At 41.6% G+C, this 19,445-nt stretch overlaps 1 protein-coding gene across 3 annotated transcripts in view; it reads right to left on the bottom strand.

Moving 5' to 3' along the window:
- Nucleotides 1-19,445, bottom strand: part of Cpne4 (copine 4) — a 482,832-nt gene that overhangs the window by 113,533 nt on the left and 349,854 nt on the right. For all 3 annotated transcript variants that reach the window (XM_028869893.2, XM_028869897.2, XM_028869896.2), the window contains exons 6-7: nucleotides 6,654-6,737; nucleotides 1,611-1,700 (exon numbers count right to left, since the gene is read on the bottom strand). In XM_028869893.2, coding sequence (XP_028725726.1) covers nucleotides 1,611-1,700; nucleotides 6,654-6,737 — 174 coding nt within the window. The remainder of the gene's footprint in view (nucleotides 1-1,610; nucleotides 1,701-6,653; nucleotides 6,738-19,445) is intronic.

Raw genomic sequence — 19,445 nt, 5'->3', positions numbered from 1 at the left:
ATGTGGGAAGACCCATTTGAATGGTGGGTGGGGCCTGAACTGTATAAGAGTGCAGAACTGAGCTGAGCACTAGCATGCATGATTCATTGCTCTCTCCTGGCTGCAGATACAACGTGACCAGCAGCTGCTTCAAGGGCCTGATGCCTTCACTCCCCCACCATGATGGACTGTAGCCTGGACCCGGGAACTGAAATAAACACGTTTTCCCTTAAGTTGCTTTTGTTAAAGTATTTCTATCACAACAACAGGAAAGATACCACGATAGTGCCCATCTCACAATTTTCTGAGGATGTGTTTCTGAAAAGGCACACATGAATGTTTATTTTGAGTGGTGAGTGGAACATTCCTTTTGCCCACATGTGGAAGAGGATGCTCTCGACTTTCAGCATCTGAAGGCTAATGTCTGAGGTTACCCAGCATCCCTGCCTGTGCCCTCAGACTCTATTTACTATTTACCTTCTAATAACTGTCTTCCTTGTTTGCTCACAATATAATGCTCTAGAGAAGCTTATGGGGCCCTGAATCTACTTGATCATCATGTTTCTCATGGAACATTAATCAACTGGACTTTTGGCTTATAGGCACTTTGTGTTCAATGAGTTAGTTAGTCATCCTGAATCAATAGAGTCAGATCTGTGGTATCAACAATGGAACTTCTTAAGCTTCCAAGATCAAGGACAGGCCAGCCCATTGACCACAGCAGGTGTCCACAGGAACTGATTTCTGGTATTCAGTCTGTTGTCTCCCTTTCATGATTCCTGACCCTGATGGTGCATGGACCCCACACCCCCATTTCTACATTCACACAGTGCTCAAAGCATTTGTAGTAGATTTAAAAAAAAAATGGTCCTAGAACCTTGCAATTCTTCCCATGGAGAGGTAGAATCTATTGTGTCTGAATCTGAAGTAGGCAAGTTACATACTTTGGCTTCTAGGCTGTGGAGGAAGTAACTGAGTTCTTAGCCTTGCACTCAGAGGCCTTGCAGCTTCTGTTTGAGCCTCTTGGAACCCACAGTTATTATACATAAAAGTTTAAGATAGCGTATATGATGATGAGAGCTAAGGCTCAACCTGCCTCCCACCCCCAATGCATACAACCGCCTGCCTACCTCCAGAGCTGTCAACATGTTCATGGGCATCAGAACACAAATGCCTAACAGAGACCAAGCCAGCTCAGTCTAAGAACCACCTAGACCAGGCCAGTTTGCCAACATACAAAGTTATAAGCTAAACATGTTTACTATTTCAAACTACCACACTGGTGGGTGTGGGAGTGGGGAGTAACACATTATATAACCATAGATATTTAATGAAGAAATATTTTCCTTCCAGAAACTTCCAATTATATTCTGAAGTTATTACCGCATTTTGTTTCTGAGAAGCCCCAGGCTCTGTCTTCTGACACAATACATTAGGATTTATTTTGAGCTATTGTCTAAGCATCAATAGCTCTGGCAGAAGAAACAGCCTGCCTTTCTTCCATTAAGATTCTACAAAGTGAGAGGGTTGAAAAAAAGTGACAGAAAATTCTGGGTGCCAATGTTCATGTGAAAAGAAGAAGTAGCATTCAATGCATTTCCAAATTCACATCTCTTAGATGTGGATCTAACCTTTAGCCGGCGGTCTGGATCTCCGCTGCACAGAGAATTTACTGATACTTTGAACGACTTCCAGGCTGGGCTTAAGTTATTCATCACAACCTGGGAAGAGAAAGGCACGAATAGTGATTTGAAGAGGGAAGGCTTGACAGTTTCATACTTCAACATAGAAACTACTTGAGAAGACACAGCAGTGCTTATGAAAGGACAAGTGTCTGGAACTTATAGCTTAGTGAAAACTTGAGAGCAGTGAGTATTTTAAGAGTGGCCACAAAGTACATCATTATGGGTGGAACTCTATGGTCACTTGCCCAGATATTGTTTCATGAATAAGGATAGTGACATTGACTACTATGTGGATAAAGAAGGTGACCTCTTCTATAGCAAAAAACCTGGAGTTGAGGCAAGGCTGCCTCTGGCTACTGATAAAGGATTCTCCAGCCCTGTAGGACCATCAATCTTATGGCATAAATTATTTCTCATTGGAGTCAGCAGAGGAAAGGTATTTGGTAAGGTTGGAGGGGTACTATTGAAAATCACCACCCCTAACTGAGGAGTTATGAGCAGTTCATGGTTGCTGGAGCCAGGGAGCCTTTTAGTCTCATGGTGTAGCCCCTGGTGAGTTGTCCATGCCCCAGCAAGCAACCCCACAACCATGCCCATGCAAGCAGTCCTGGTTAAATTCAGTGGGTCACACAAACACAAAAAAACCCCATCAAAGTAGGAGGCAAACTTGTTGATTAGAAGGCATCCAGTGAAAGAGGGTTAAGAGAGAGTAAAGGTGACAAATGACCATAATACACTATATACATGTATGTATGACACAAATAGATTTATATATATACACACATATATAGGAGAGCTTTGGTAATCTGTGACCTTGAGTCATATTGGACAGAGAGTCAGAAAATTTTCTTGATGAAGAATACTAACAGTAGTTTTACATTAGCCCATCACCATGTATCTCAATTAGAATATTTAGAAAGATATAACATGGAAATTCTTCAGATTATAAACTAAATCAATAAAATAGCAAAATCTGTTTAAAATCAGCTTACTAATCATGAACTTGGCTGAATATTGCCCAAGAGTCCATGAGACTTAGACTGTCTTTTGACGGTTTGAATAATTCAGCTTGGTTCAGTGTGAATAAGTACCAAGCACGTATTCTAGGGCAGGGACTACCAAACTGTGGTTCCTGGATTAGTAGGCGCTATGCTACTAGGAACTTCTTACAAACACAAATTCTGGGCTCCATCCAGTCCCATAAACAGTTTTGAGGGAGGCCTTCCAGGTTATCTGGTGAATGAAGCCTAAAAACTATTGCTTTTTGGGGGACACAGAAATAAAGGTAAATTGTTAAATTGAACTCTGCCATGTTAATCTTTCTTTATATGAAGTTTTTAGGTAGATATCTTTGTGGATTTTTAAAAAATAAGTCTGTCTCCAAATAATGTAATTTGTAATTATTCACAAATGATTCCCACTTCTACTGAATTTTTTACTATAACTATGAATTATTGATTAGATCACAGATTGATTATTAAATTTATTTTAATGTGTTAAAATACAGAAACAAGGTTCCTTTGTGACTTTGTCTTGTCTCCAGATATCCTGGGCATGATCAAATTATTGTGAGAAGGAAAACTGGATAATATGGCCTGTGTTCATTCTAATTCCTTACATTTACTAGCAACATTTTCATGTTTTTTTGAAAATTCAATAGCAAATCAAATTTCAACTAAAAATTTCAAATCTATATGCATGCATGTATGCATGAGTGTGTGTGTGTGTGTGAATGTATATGTTTGTATATGTGTGTGTAACCACCCCAAGAGAATAAAACTGTGTACTTATTTTGAAACTACTGATTAAGCAAAGGAACTATCAATGCTATGCTGTTTGATCTGTTAGAAAGCTTTGTAATCACCAATATTATGAGATTCCAAAATTCCCCAACACTGGGAAAGGGTCAGAAATTGCAGTTTCTTGGGAACAGAAAAAAAAAAAATCCCAGTATCAACAATTGGAGGACACCTGACAAGAGCCATGGAAAAGAGGATCTTAGGAGAGGAGAATCCAACAATATTAATTAGTATCTCTTCTCTTTCTTCTGTTCACCACCTTCCCCAAAGTTGATTTTTAACATAGGAATCTTTATATTAGCAGAAAAGCATTTGTTGATAGTAAGAGGCGAGCACCCAGGGAACCTGTACTTTCTATTCATTAGTCAAGTTTCCAGGGACTGAAGTCCAGACAAGCATATTGTTCTTCAGCATACACAAGACACCCCATTTATACAGCCAACTCTAAACACTTATCTATTCTTTGATTAAGCACCTACTTTGGTGCAAGCCACATGCCAGATCATATCTACTAGTGGCCCCTTTGAGACTGTTTAATTCTTGTCAACTTTAAGAATAACAGAATTCCCCTTTGCTGGTTTAAGAAAATAGATCGACAAAGTGACATGGTAGGAATATGGTGCCCCCACTGCCACCCATGAAAATCATAGGTATTCCTGTTCCCCTTCCTTTGCCATTGACACATACAGCCTCTTCTCTGAGTGTCAGGTCATTCAGCACAATTATTTTATTTCCTTCTTAGAGAATTCCCCATGCTCTGATTCATAAATCTAATAAAATAATAGAGATTGGAGTTGGTTGTTGTATTAGTTTCTTTCCTTATTATGTTGACAAAATGCCTGACTAAAGCAACTAACATGGGAAGGGTATATTTTGTCCTCGTAACAGGGAGAGCATGGCAGAAGGTGTGTGAGGTCACACTGCATGAGCAGTCAGAAAGCAGACAGAGACGAATGTTGGCACTCTGCCTGCTTTCTCCCTTCTATTCATTCTGAGACTCCAGCCCACAGGGTTGGGCTTTCCCTGACATAGTCAATGCTCTCTGGAAGTACCCTCATACATGTGGTGGTTTGAAAGAAAATGGCCCCCAAAGGGAATGGCATTATTAGGCTTTGTATGGAGTAGGTGTGGCCTTATTGGGGAAGTGTGTCAGTGTGGGGGTGGTCTTCGAGGTCTCTTATATGCTCAAGCCACTCCCAGTGTCAAAGACCATTTCTTGTTGCCTTCTGATCAAGATGTAGCCAGCACCATGTCTGCCTACATGCCACCATGTTCCCCACCATGATGATAATGGACTAAACCTCTGAAACTGTAAGCCATCACCTCAGTTATAAGAGGTGCCATGGTCATGGTGTCTCTTCACAGAAATGGAAACCCCAATTAAGTTCTCTTCCCCTTTTCTTCCCATGAGGTGCACACCCCCCTCTTCTTCTCTCTCTTTCTCTCTATCTCTCTTTCCTATCTTTCTCTTCATATCCCTATTATAATAAACTCTCCACATGGAAAAAAAAAGAAACCCTAATCAAGACAACCCCACTGGTATTTTTTGTCTGGTTGTTGTTGTTGTTGTTTCCTCTCTAGATGATTCTAAATCCTATCAAGTTGACAATGGAGGCATAACCACCATAGGCACAGGTTATATACATGAGACAGTCACACCAGGGGTGTAGAGTAGGGAAGGATAAGGGTTAGGACCTGTTATAGTGTGGCTCTGAAATGCCTCCCACAGACTTATATATTTGAATAGGTGTTCCTAGTTGGTGGCATCTTTTGAATGCCTGTGGAAACTTTGGGAAGCACTCACTGCCTAGCTGCGAGACATTGACCACAAGGCCATGTTTCTGGTCCTGTCTCTGTTTCCTCCTTCTCAAAGATGTAGTTAAGCCCCATTGCAAGTTTCTGTACCTTGGACAGCGCCACCCCACCCCGGCTAGGCTACTCTGCCTCCTCTCCCACAGCAGGCTGTATTCCTTGACAAGAGCAAAAACAAAGCACTCAGCCTTTATGTTGCTTCGACCAGGTATTTGGGGACAGTGGTAACAAAAGCAGTGCATGGGGGCTGTTGGGAGGGAGAATGAGTGAGAAGGAGCACTGTTTGACCCAGTGGAAGCAGGGCTTCAGCTCCCATGACAGCTCCAGGATAAGTACTTTCCCTGGGGAAGCATATTGCCTTACAAAATCATGAAGCTGACTCAAACAACTTTGATGTAAATATCAGCCCCACACATTGCCAACTGTGAAACGTGGGAAATGGTGTAACTGTCCCAAAGCCCAGTTCCTTTGACTGAAAAGCGGGGATAACAGTCTTTCTTCCAAGGAATGAGAGGTAAAATACTGCATGTAAATCATTTCAGGGGATGCTTCATTCCCAGTTGTCTCATCAAATGTTTGCGCATGTCACAGTTAATGTGTTCTGTGTTTACTTTTCGTGTGCGCACACGCACATGCATGCGCACATGTGGTGGCCTCTACCTGTTGCAGTGCATGGACAGAGGTCAGAGAACAAGTTTTCGGGGTCAGTTTTTTTCCTTTCATATGTAGGTTCTGGGTATCAAAACTTGGGTCACCAGACTGAGCCACCTTGCTGGTCCTAGTACTCCTAATTTATTGTAACTAAATTGCTGGTTGGCTGTGTTGAAAGTCAGCTATGGGAACATGAATCTAGAAGGGAGGGGGAGGGGTCTTTTCTTCAAATTTATCAAACTAGAGTAAAAGCCCAAGCCTAAAACGTAGAGGATCATTTCGAGGAGAGAGAGGACCTAGGTCTTTGTCTACGGGCAGTAAGCCAACAGGGCAGAGGAAATGTTATGGCCCCAACCCTAGACAAAGAACTACGGACAACAGAGGAATGGTGAGAGCAGGACAGACAGCCTTCCCCAGACAGAGCCCCTCGACTCTTGTTCCAACACCAAGTGGTCAGTTCTAAAACTTACAAGCAACATTTTATGGACTAAGCAGGCTGTATTTCTTCTATATGTAGGAATACTACGCCCCCCCATTAAAGAAAAAGAGGTCATGAATTTGAGGGAGAGCAAAAGGGTACATGGGAGGGGTTGGAGAGAGGACAGTGAAGGGGGAAATGGTATGATTGTATTTTAACTTAAAAATTGAAAATTATTTACAAAAAAGGGAAAGGAGTATGGACGCTTCTCACGCTGATCTCCTCAGACGGGGGACACAGGCTTCTTACCTCTGTCCGGTGCACAAGCTGCTGAGTTGCATCATCATTCATTCTGAAAATTTCCAGAAATGGGTCGGATTTACTGAAGAAATCCTAAAATGGACAAACAGCATTAAGTTTTTTTCTTTTTCTTTCTCTTCTGAACTTGACCTAGCACTGAGCGCTGGTAGGCTTAATTATCATCATCTACCCCCTGACTCCCTGTGCAGTGGAGGCCAGCTTGGCATTTCTTTTCGGAAGTCCAGCCTCAGCCTCATCACTTTCTCCTCCCCGAGGCTGTGCACACCGCCCTTCTTTGCCATGTTCCTGTTCCCCTAATCCACTCCCTGGCCTGGAATTAGCTGCAACTGAACTCCAAGGTCTTTGTAAAGTGTTTACTAGGCTGAACTCTGAAGGACTCTTCACAGATGGATTCAAATGCGGTTTGTTGACAAGTGAGATATCTGTTGTCTCAAATACGTTGATCATGATTACTGCAGAGCTGGTCTCTGCCCACTGTGAGGTCTGGTTCACTTAAGGATCCATCTCTATTATCTGTTTCTTGGTTCTGCTTCTTGGTATATTTGTTAATTTTGATAAAATAAACACCATATGGGGAAGATTACAAAGGTTTTAAATTCATCCTCAGCATATATAAAGGAGTTAGAATGGGGGCAGTGCCTTGAATATAATCAGGATTAAGCTATTCAGAAGTTGGATTTCTTCAGAAGTCTTTAATAAAAAGAACCCATCTATATTGGAGTCCTTCCTTCCTTGGGTGCTGTCCTTGGAGTGATCTAGCTGAAAGCCAGAGCGTCTATGGAGCAGGTTCTCCCCAGTGAGGACTCAAGGCTCCCTGTGCCTCTGAGTCTCCTCTATCCTCTTTTTTCTTTAGGTTTGTTCTCTGCTGCTGTCTGTTAATTAGTGAAGGCCTTGAGAGCGAAGCCCATCACTGTACTTCTCCTCTGCAGCATCCCTGTTCTCTTAGTGGCCCTGAAATTCCAGCTTTTCTTTCCTTATCCCATAAGTCTATTAAAATTTGTGCTCAGTTCTGGTAGGCTTCGTAGTCTCTATATCCATGCTATTTAAGGAACTAGGCTTGCATGGGAAACCTGCTCAGAATATCTCAATTATCTTGCTGGATTTCTTCTCTGCTCAGTTCTGGTTCCCTTCATCTTCATCTGGGTCCCTTCTCTGCCTGAGAACCCACAGACAGATGTCCCTTGTATCTTTTCTAGTGCTTATGAATGCTTTTAGTGTGTGAGGGAACCTATACAAATAGGTGCTTCATTACTGGTATCAGAAACTACAGAATCTGCATCCTCCTTATAATTTTTTTTATACAGTAGTTGGCAAATTCTCAGAAAGGAGGAACCATGCTTTGTTTCCACTTACATGTTTGCTGTATACTTTCTCAGTATTTTACCGTGTATAAGCTTTAGTAGTACCTGGCGTTTATTGAAGGAACACATGCGTGAATTAATACAGAAAAGAATGAATGAATAAACAAGCCCTTGGTGTAGAATAGGAAGCCATCTACTCCACAGCCTTACTTACACACTCTTACCAGCCCCATGCCCATCTAAACTGTAACAAAACAGAATTAAATCTATATTTGCCCTAACAGTCGTCAAACTGCTGTCATTAACAAGATGTCATCGGACATTATTTTATTTCCCTTTGGCTTCTACTTGTAAAATTCTCTTCTCTATCTGTGTCTTTGCCAGCCATACTCACCTTGAGCTCAACAAAGGGTTTTCAGGGTGTGTGAAGGCCATAATGCCTTTGTGCTAATGTTAAAATCAAAGGAACACTAGTACCTAGCTGCAGTCTCTAAGTATCATCAAGTTTGGTGAGAAGTATAAGAGTTGACCTGACTTATGCTAAAGAATGAAGGAATACATATTCAGGGGTTCTTAGAGAGGAGGAATATGATCAATGTGACTGTAGAAAGTGGCTGGGAAGAGGCTGTATCTCTAGAGCAGGAATTCTGTGAAAGAACAAGCACGGAGAGGAGCAGAGGAAGCAGTTATTAACCGTGTGTGTGGTCAGTGGGTCAAGGCAATGCTAGCAAAGTTGGCTCCATAGTAAAGGCCACTAATGCTCATTAGGTCATTGCTATCCTGGAGAGAAAGCACAGAGCTACCAAGGGACAGTGAGCAGGAAAACAGTACAATTACCTGTCATGAGTATCAGTCTAAACAGAACTGATGTACTTATGAACACTGTAGTGGTTTAAATAGGCATGGTCCCCATAGATTCATGTGTTTGAATGCTTGACCTACAGGAAGTAGCACTACTGAGAGGTGTGCCACTTGTTGGAGTAGGTGTGGCCTTGCTGGAGGAAGTGTGTCACTGTGGAGGCGGGCTTTGATATCTCTCTACACACAATGTGGGACACAGTTCACTTCCTGTCACCTGTGAATCAAGATATAGAACTCTCAGCTCCTTCTCCAGCACCATGTCTGCCTGTATGTTGCCATACTTCATACCATGATGATAATGAACTAAATCTCTAAAACTGTAAGCCAGCCCCAATGAAATGTTTTCCTTCCTAAGAGTTGCCATGGTCATGGTGTCTCTTCACAGCAATAGAAACCCTAACTAAAACAAACACACAGAGACTGTAGAAGCACACACAACACCTGGACAGGTTCAAACCAGGTAGGGGCCCAACACAGAGAGGGCTGAGTAGAGACAGGGTCCCACACCCAACCAAGAAGCTATTTGCAATAGATACCTGTTGGCAAAGAGAAAATCAATCATTTTTTTTCCAATGAGTGCCATTGGGTATATTAACCAACTACACTCTAGGGTGGACCACTATTTGCCTAGGAGTAGTTGGCCAACACAAATACATCAGACTCCTTGGTTTGGTGTGTGTGTGTGTGTGTGTGTGTGTGTGTGGTTTCATCTTGTTTAAGCATATTTTTATCTCTTTGTCTTGATTTTAATTTTTAATGATTGTTTGGTTTATTTATGTATTTATTTTGAGAAAGAGAGAGCACATGAATTTCAGTGAGTTTGGAGGTAGGGAGGATCTGGGAGGAGTTGGGGCATGAAATACACAATCAAAATATATTTTATGAAGAAATTATTTAAATACAAATGTTTTTAGAAAGAGTATTAGCCTAGAAACTTCGTAGAATAACCTAGAAAGAGAAGAGATGGGCAGTGGAGAACCCCCTTCTCTGCTGCATCCCTCCCTATTCAACCTGAGACTCAAACACCAGTGTTTTCACTCAATATCTGAAAGTATGAGAGAACCACAGCCTTCCTCTTAGCAAGAATCCAGTGTCTACCTTCTTCACTAGCCTAACCCACAAACCTTGTCTCATCCCCAAATGGCCCATTTATCTTTCAGACATGCTCATAGCTGATTTGCATACACCTGTCAGGGCATTTGCATCTCAGCCTATTTCTGTTTTTATATGCATCTAATAATATAGTTAACACCCTCTCTTAGCCCTTCCCTCATGGATGTGGGCCACAGACTCCTGCTTTGCCTCCATAAATAGATTATTGTCCCCTCAGGGATGATTATGAATTATACTTAAAAACTGCTGACCACAGTGGAAGAACTCTATCAAGTATTTTCCTTTTCCCTCTTTATTGAAAAATTTAAACTTTTCTTATTATCATTTTTACTTAAAAATGGAAAAATGTAGAAAAATATAAAATAGAAATAGAAATATGGGGGGAGAACACAACTCCCATCTATAACTTGGTGCATAGAATCTGAAATTTACATTGTGCATTTCTCTTCTGAATACCAAGAAGACAGAAGTTGACGGTAGCCTCAGAGAACTATGTAGCTCTCAGACATCATCAGAGGAGTTTCTTTGTGCAGTAGATGGTGGTTAATATGGAATTCATAACTAGCCAGAGTACAGAGAATAAATGTCTGTGAGTCAGTGGCTCAGTCACCAATGGGGCATCTGAATCCTACTCTTGTCCACAAGGCTCAGGGACCATTGTGGAAGAGGAGGTAGTAAGAGCCAGAGGCTAGGGAAGACCAGATTAAACAACATCTTCTGGACACAGCAGGACCTCTGCACTCAAGAACTCACAGAAACTGTGGTTGCTTGCACAAAGCCTGCGTAACATCAAGCCAGTCAATATTCCAACAAGGATAGGAGAGGAGTTTATGAACTCTCACACTAAGCTAAGGATCTATTGACAGTTGATGGCTTGGGGGAGCAGGGGGCAGAGATTCAGTTTTCTTTTGGGTGTGGTCCTATGTTCCAGACAGACATATAGTTGGAAGGGGTTGGGATGGGTAGATCTAGGAGAAATTAGGAAGTAAATATGATAAAAATACATTGTATGCATAAGTGAAATTCTCAAAGAAGTAATATATAAAGAAATTGGTGGGAGGCAACAGGTTTATTCAAGACTTCAGAGTTTCAAATCTATCTCAGCGTTCCAAGGTGGTGTATAGATGTTTTTTCCCAGATTAATATCTTCCATCTTGGAGGGAAGCTCATTAAGACATGATATTAAAGGGGAGGTTAAACAGTGAGATATCTTAAGACGACATGTTTACAGGGAGATGAAATAATAGGATGTTTGAAGTGGAGGTGAAATAGCCCATCCTCCAGGGAAGCTTGTTAAGCTCAGGAAGTAAACAATTCAAAATTGCTTCAGGAAGTTCCCAAAATTGACCAGATTCACTAAACCCCTCACTTCTCAAGAGCATTTATAAGTATTAAGGTTTGCTGAGAGGCAGGCCCAGACAAACTGAGCTGCTAAGAAGAGGCTTGGGCTTCATAAGCAGTCTAGAAGAAGCAGAGACCAGCAGAGCTGTCTGCAAGAGAGTCAGACCAACCAAGCCACCTGGAAAGGACACCCAACCACCTGTTGAGCTTCCTGTGGGTTGCACAGTACATTGCTCTCCAGGTTTCCAGCTTTTCTGAGCTGTCACTTATTCTGGGGTGGGCTTTGGTGATGCAGCTGTCTTTGTCATTTCTTTTCTTGCAAATAACCCCTCACCCATATTCCTGTAAGTGACCCCAATAAAACTCACTGGTCCATCAAGTCAGACTTTAGTATTATCTATACTTTGGTCTGTAATGGTTCCTTATCTGAGATGAGCAGATGTCTCATCATGTCTCCCCAGGAACAATGTCTCATGACACAGAGTGTAAAGGTCTTATGGGACATAGAAAGGTTCCATTGAGACAATGGGTGGGATTCACTGGCTTAAGAAAAGGTCCTTCTCTCTAAAGGACCATCTCCTTATTCTCTTCTTGTAAGTCACCTACAGCTTGATCTCATGGGACTGTGTCTGCATTTTCTTTTTAGAGAAATACATTACTCCAGTGAGTCCGTTCATATGAATAGAGGAGAGATGGGGATGCTGGGGATGAGAGGACTTACAAGGGATGCCTTGTGAAAAGATGGACCCTTAAAAGATCAGGGGAAGGATCGAAAGAGGAGGCAATAAAGCTACAAATTCTTTTCCTTGTATCACCATTTCTCTCCTCAAAACACTCAACTAAAAGGCAGGTGAGATGTCTCAGTGGGTGAGGGTGCCTGTCACCAAGTCAAACATCTGTTTTGGTTTCCAGAACTCAAAATGTAGTAGGAGATAGCAGACTTCTGAAAGTTATCTACACACACACACACACACACACACACACACACACACACACACAGGGAAAGAGAGAGAGAGAGAGAGAGAGAGAGAGAGAGAGAGAGAGAGAGAGAGAAAGTGAATCAAGACATAGTAACCAACTTAAGTATTCTGGACATTGCATTTTCTATGGTACAATTGAAATGAATATATTACAATTTGCCCAAATATCAACAGTATTTTGGTAAATCTAGATATACTTTATGTATAATTCAGTATTCTCTCACTTTTCACTTGGTCATATGTTAAAATGCTCTATTTCATTCCACATTTAAAAAAAGATTTATTTTTTTTATTTTATGTATATGAGTGCTCTACCTGCATGCACACCAGAGAAGGACACCAGTCCTCTCTACAGATGATTGTGAACCACCATGTGGTTTCTGGGAATTGAACTCGGGACCTCTGGAAGAGCAGCCGCAGCTCTTACTGCTGAGCCATCTACCCAGGCCCTCATTTTTTCCCACATTGTTTAAAAACACTGTTCAGGGTATGAATGAGAATTCCTGGAAGGAAGCTGCGTCTGCCAGGGCTAATTAGAACTTCAATGATGTGGGAAGGTTAGAATGTAGCAAATCCAGAGCAAATTCTCCTAGAAGGGACTTTTGCTCCTTTAGTAGCCTCTTATTGCTCTCTCTGTACACGACCTAACGTCTCTTGTGACCATTAGGTAGATCCTTTGGAATGTATGAACAGACCCACAGTTCCACCAACCAAAGGGCCAAGACTGCTGCCAGACAGCATCGGAGGCCAAGACAGAGTTCCTCCTGCTTTGCTGTAACTACCTACCTGAGGTACCTGTCAATGGAGTTGAAAAGTGTTTTTTTTTTTTTCATGCCTGTTTAAATTCTGTTGCTATAAAAAGTTTATGAAATGGCAACCTTACTGAAGCATGGTGTTTGGGAGAAAAACCTAAATCTGTGTTCCAGCCATGGTCCCTCATAATTGGCTCCAGAATAAACCATCTCTTTCGTTCCTGTGATATGGGACTGTTTCTTTAATTGGCAAGGGTTAGCACAAAGATGCTGTGAGGGTATCAGAGTGTGAAAGGGAGAAAGGGAAGTTGTGTCTAGTCTCTGACTTCATATAGGTGAAAATCTAAAATGCTTTAGCATTACTCTCAAATCCAAACTCTCCCACATCTACTCTGGATGATTCTGGGCACAGGTTTAACGTCTCATGGCCTCAGTTTCCCATCCACAGTGAGGAGAACGTCACTCTTGCTCTACAGCAGTATGGGGAGAGTAGGAGAGCTGTCCACATGAGTCTGGTGTCTGTCACGTGTTACACTCATAAGTGCTGGCTTCTGGGACTTATCAGTGGGAGAGAGAAGTCACACAGACACTATGAAGAACTATTCAAATATGGAGATGATGATCATTTGATTCCAGGAAACAAAACCACTCAAAAGCATTTCAAAAACGTATCCATGCTGACAAGCATTATCTTCAAAATCACAACTCTGGGCACAGTTGTTTGGCCACCTTAATGTGGACTCTTTAGTTTTCTTTGCATCAAAGCAGTCTTTGGAACAGTTCACTGTGATGAAGGTGAATGACTCAGGCCTTTTACTCAAGTTCTGCTATAGTGGATTATTTAATACCCTGTAGGCCAGATTACTTTGGTCTGTAATCCAGTATGAAAGAAATTTGCTTAAGTGAGAGGGTAGAAAAATGGTCACTAAAGACTGGGAAGGAGGGAGAAGCGGGTAGAAAGAGGTAGAGAAAAGAAAATAGAGAGATAGGCCAGCTCTAGTGTTCTAGAGCAATGTGGGGTGACTAGGAAATTTGTGGTATTTTCAAGAACTATAAAAGAAGACTGAAAAAGTTACCAACAAATAGCAATAACGAATGTTTGAGGAGTTAAAAATGTTAATTTCCATAATATGCTCATTACACATTGAATATGCATACCAGATTATCACACAGCTATTTGTCTATTTAAGAAAAAAGGAAAAGAAAACAAGATGCTCTACATCCTTTAACAGAGATATGTAACACATCCACATTCCTATTGTTCTTTTCACAATAGCCAGGAAATCAAATCAGCCCAGATGTATCAACCGATGGACAGATAATGAAAACGAGGCCCAGTTATACAAGGGAGTTCTATTCAGCCATAAACAAACATGAACTTGTGGAATGTGAAGGAAACTGGATGGAACTGGAAAACAGCATATTAACCCAAACAACCCAGGCTCAGGTAGACAAATACCATACATCCTCTTCCATACATGGCTCCTAGCTTCTGACCATTGAGTGTGTGTGTATCTTGGTGGGAATAATCATGGATAAAGGCCAGGAAACTATAAAGGGTCCATGGAAAACAGGAGGGGGCAGAGAGATAACAGAACAAAGTGGAAGGGGATATGTGAGACAGAAAGGGCACAGACGAGGAAAGGGAGAATAGGGAAATACGCGTGCGTGAGAGAGAGGGGAGAGTCAGCTGAAACTAAACATGCATGGAAAAAAACACACGGAAACCTGTTCCTTAGCAAACAAAAGAAAAGTATAATTTCTATAAAGAAACAGAGAAAATTGAGCAGTGCATACCTCCTGCAGCAGTCTTTGACCCAGAACCCTGGTTTGTAGGGGAACTGGGAGGAAGAGGCTGCCATATCCAGACCCCATGGCTGGTTTGCTTTGTGACTGTGGGCAAAAGTTTAAGCTCCCCGTGTTCTGTCTGTAAGTGAGAAATAAAAGTGCCTCCCTTTGGAAATACAGTTAGCATCTTAGAGATGATGTGGGTTAGACACTTGACGCCTGGTACACTGGGGCTGTGCTTAGTAACTATAACTTTTCCATTATTTGTGCAGACCAGACTGCAGTTCCCAGACAGCCATATACAAAACACAGGGCAACACAGGGCAACGAGCAAAGATTTCACATCTCTCTAAAGCAGGAGTCAGCCAACTACGACAGGAGAGACAAATCTAGCAATTGCTTTTATGAATAAAGTTTTATTGGACCACTGCCACACCCATTCATTTATGTTTCATTTATGGCCGTCTTCATGCTTTAAGACACAGCTGAGTGATAGGAACAAAGACCATATGGCTTGTAAAACCTACAATACTTACCATCTGGCCCTTCACAGGAAAAGTTTGACAACCTCTATTTTAGAGACAGATCTGCTTAGTCATCTACCACTCCATCAAGCTAGCTTCAGTGAAATGCAGTCTATAATGACATCCTTTACAGATGTGGAGGCCAATGGAAGAAGCAGTTTCTCTACACCAACCTGGATACTTTCTCAGGGAAGGGAGGAGAAGGAACATCCTATTAGTTTTCATGTTCCAAAGTGGTTACTAGATGCGTCTGTGTGCCTACCTGTTAGGCTAATTGCCAACTGCCTACTAATATAATAAATGCATGCTAATATGACAAAAGAAATGATAAAGGCTCTCTCTCTATTATGTGAGTACATTAACATTAGATAAATAAGTTACTCTTCACAAATATAATTTATTTTATGTGCTGGCTCTTAATGACAAATACTTGTCAGGTTTCAAAAATGTCCAACTTGGGTAGATGGCTGCTTGTCTGTTGAACAGGATAAAGCAAGCTAAAAAAAATTACTTCCTGCCAAGAAGAGTGGACATATTTCTTTATCACTGTGGTTTGCAAAAGCACTTAGCACTCCCTGGTGAATCCTACAATAACAGTTCTCAGACTTTTTTTCTTAATATTCCTTTGCATTTTTAAAAATTGTTGGGGACCCCCAAACTTTTTATGTGGATTGTATTAGTTAATACATAAAACATCATAAAGCTTATACATTTTAAAATATTCATCTGCTATATTATTTTTTAAATGACAAAACCTAAGACATAACAAAATAGCATTTTATCAGGAAAATAACAATTTCAAGGAGGTAGTGAGGAGAGCATTATTTAACATTTGTGCACATCAGTTTAGTGACCTCAATAGGAAGGAGAGGAAGCTAGGTTCTCATATCTGCTCCTGTACTCAGCGTGGTTTATTCACCCTTGGGAAAACATCATTGTTCATGAGTGAGAGAGTGAGACTCAAAAGAGAAAAGATGTCATGGTGTTACTATGGAAACAGGTTTAACTTTGGGGATTTCCATGGAAGGGTGCACAGATACTAGACCTCCCTTTGACAACCACTGACCTCCAGCATGCCCTCACCTTCCTGCTCCCGGCTTCCTGTTCCTCTGAACCAAGTGTCCTACGTCCTGAAAGCAACCCAAGCTTTGGCTGGGAATCGGGAGACTCGCTGGGTCACTCTCTGTCCTTGATTTTTGCTTTTTGTTTTGAGTTTATTCATGTAGCTTTAGGTGAATCACTTCACATCTCAGAATCTCAGTTTGCCATCTATTAAAGAAGGCAGATGGATAGAACAGTGCTTTTTATTTAACCTGTAATATTTAAATACTTGAATGTTACCAGACTAAGCAGGAGATGGGATTCTGATGTTCTGTGACTGATAGGAACTGGATACAGCCCATTTCCCCACAGATTTATGCTGCAATTTAAATGCATGTGGAAATCAGTTACTTTAATGTTACTCACTAATATAATAAAACCCAAGAACTTATTTGTATCACAACGGCTTTTAGTCCTTGATTTCTAGCCAGTGACTATATCTGCTGACCACGTAAGTGGTTGCAAAATTATTTAAAGCTAAAAGACTGGAAAGGAATCTTCCTTGAGAATTTCCAGAAACAATTTTTTTTTCTACTTGTGAAAGGAAAAAATTGTACTGTGTTATTCTGATCTAGCAAAAAAAAAAATATTATGGGAGTTCCAAATTTTCCAATGATGGCTTCCACAAGTTTGGGATATACATATTTTCTATAACATGGGTTTTGCCATTTTCCCATAGACCTGGGTTCTACTTTTCTGCTTGTATGTCTGGTGTATGACTTCTAAGATTGAGTCAGCAAATTGTTTGAAGTTCTTACATGGTTCTTGAGAGGCACTTTCTGGGAGAGGCCAGGCATGCTACAGAATATCTGTCATGTAGGTACTCTACTGACGATCCTGCTGAGCCCAACCTCTGGTCAGCGCAAGTGCCAGGCACCAGCTGCCTTTTAGAACCATGGGAAATGTGACAGCGGCTCTTTCCTATGAACAAAAGGGAAACTGTTCAAGCTCCTTAGAGCCTGCAGAGCTGCTAACAAACCTCCAGCCCCTTGCGCTGTAACGTTAGTTACTAAGAACAAATTAGAGGCACTTAGAGGACAACAGAAGATGAGAAACCATTGCAAGCCACGAAATGAGCTACCTCCAACTATTATGCTCGCTGCAAAGAGACCACAGGGCATTGTTGTGAACTCTTCTGAGACTGGAGAAGACACTGGAAGAGGAGGAGCTTAATAGTCATGAGAGGGTGAGGATTTAAAGTCCAACCCCCCAGTCCACTGGGCACACTGCAGATCCAGCACTCAGCTCTGAACACCAACAGAGACCACTTTGTAAACGTTTCCCATTAGCTCCTTAAGACATAAAACAAAACAAAACACTGAATGGTACATAGTTTGTGGGGCTGAAGGAATAACTCAGTTGATAAATGCTTAGTAAGTGTGAGGACTGTGTTCAATCTGTAGAACATGTGTAAAAAGCTGGGTGTGAGAACTTGATGGTAAGACTCTCCTGCTGAAGACACCACCCACTTTGACTGCAAAACATAGAGAAGCCAGTCGTGAACTGATCAGAAAATTCTCTACCTAACAGTTAGCTCGCTCTCACAGTGCTGACACGTGCTGTGCAGGCTGCTGGGGGAAAAGACATCGATGGTCTTATCCAGCACTGGACCCTCAGTGCTACAAAACCAACCTGCCAGACAAGATGTGCCCACTTGTGTAATAGTGGCAAAACTATTTATGGGGTGACCCACTGCTCTCTTGATTGGATCTGAGGGCTGTTCCACAAAAGAGGATTCCTATCTGGTTTTATAAATACGATTAAAACCCATGGCTACTGAAGTCATTAACCTAAGAGGAAAAACTCTTGATGTTATTTGGCTAAATGGGTGTCAAACTGCCTTCTAAGCATTCCTGCCTCTATCCATAGATTTGTGTTGATCTCAACCTTGACCAGAACCAGAAGCTTCTTATTGCCATGAGACTCAAAACTGGTCAAAGTGTTGGGATTGACTGAGGGTACCCAGCCACAGATGAGATATCTTTATCAACCCTTCCCCCAGTGTTCAGAGAATTTGTAGAAGGTGAGATGGAAAGGATGTAAGAGCTGGAGGATGGGGAGGAGAGCTGGGAAATGCTGTCTTCTGGATGTGATACGGCCATGGCACACATGACCTCACAGTGACTGTGGTCATCTTCACAAGGCCTGCACACAATCAAGCCGGTTAAAAATTCCGGTTAAAAAAGTGTTGGGTGCAGAGGGGCTCCCCAGGCCTCACTCCCAGCTGAGGTATTGGCAGCTGATGGCTTCTTGGGGGAATCAGTTTTGCAGGTATAGAGGGTTGGTTACTGGTACGTGCCCATACCCCAGTGGATAGCTCTACACCTATGTGCATATAGGCAGCATTAATTGGACTCAGTGGGTTATAATTTTTTAATTAAAAAAAAAAACATGAAGTTGGGAGAGAAATGTGTTGGCAGGGGCCCTGAAGGGATATGATCAAGATACATGTGTGCAAAAATTTCAAAGAATAAGTAGAAGAAAAATATCTAGACTTGGTAATCCAGGTTTGTAGTCTCCATGCTGGGGACACAGAAATGTGTAGCTCCCTGGGATTTTCTGGCCAGGCAGTCCAGCATAATCAGTATGTTCTAAGTCCCAGAGAGAGACCCTGTTTTAAAAAAGAAGATGAATGGCTCCTGAGGAACAATATTCAAACACACACACAAACACACACACACACACACACACACACACAGAGAGAGAGAGAGAGAGAGAGAGAGAGAGAGTCAGAGAGACAGAGAGACAGAGAGACAGAGACAGACAGAGACAGAGACAGAGACAGAGATGCAGACACTTAGTTTATAAGGTTTAAAGTTTCTCCTAATATTGCCAGGCAGAATGAACAGCCACCCTTTCTGGATACTCATCTTCATACACCAATTATCATATCTTGCACATCATTATAACCTTACAGGTTGTGTAGTTTTTTGATTTACATCTAACTTAGATGATGAAGTCCAGGCTGTGGTGTGAGAGTGGCGTGTCTCCTTCTTAGCACTTTGTTGCTAACAAACAA

The sequence above is a fragment of the Peromyscus leucopus genome, chromosome 7 (assembly GCF_004664715.2).
Source record: "Peromyscus leucopus breed LL Stock chromosome 7, UCI_PerLeu_2.1, whole genome shotgun sequence".
In the NCBI taxonomy this organism is placed as follows: Eukaryota; Metazoa; Chordata; class Mammalia; order Rodentia; family Cricetidae; genus Peromyscus; species Peromyscus leucopus.
The sequence above is the reverse complement of the archived record's forward strand: the minus strand, read 5'-3'. Positions and strand labels throughout refer to the sequence as shown.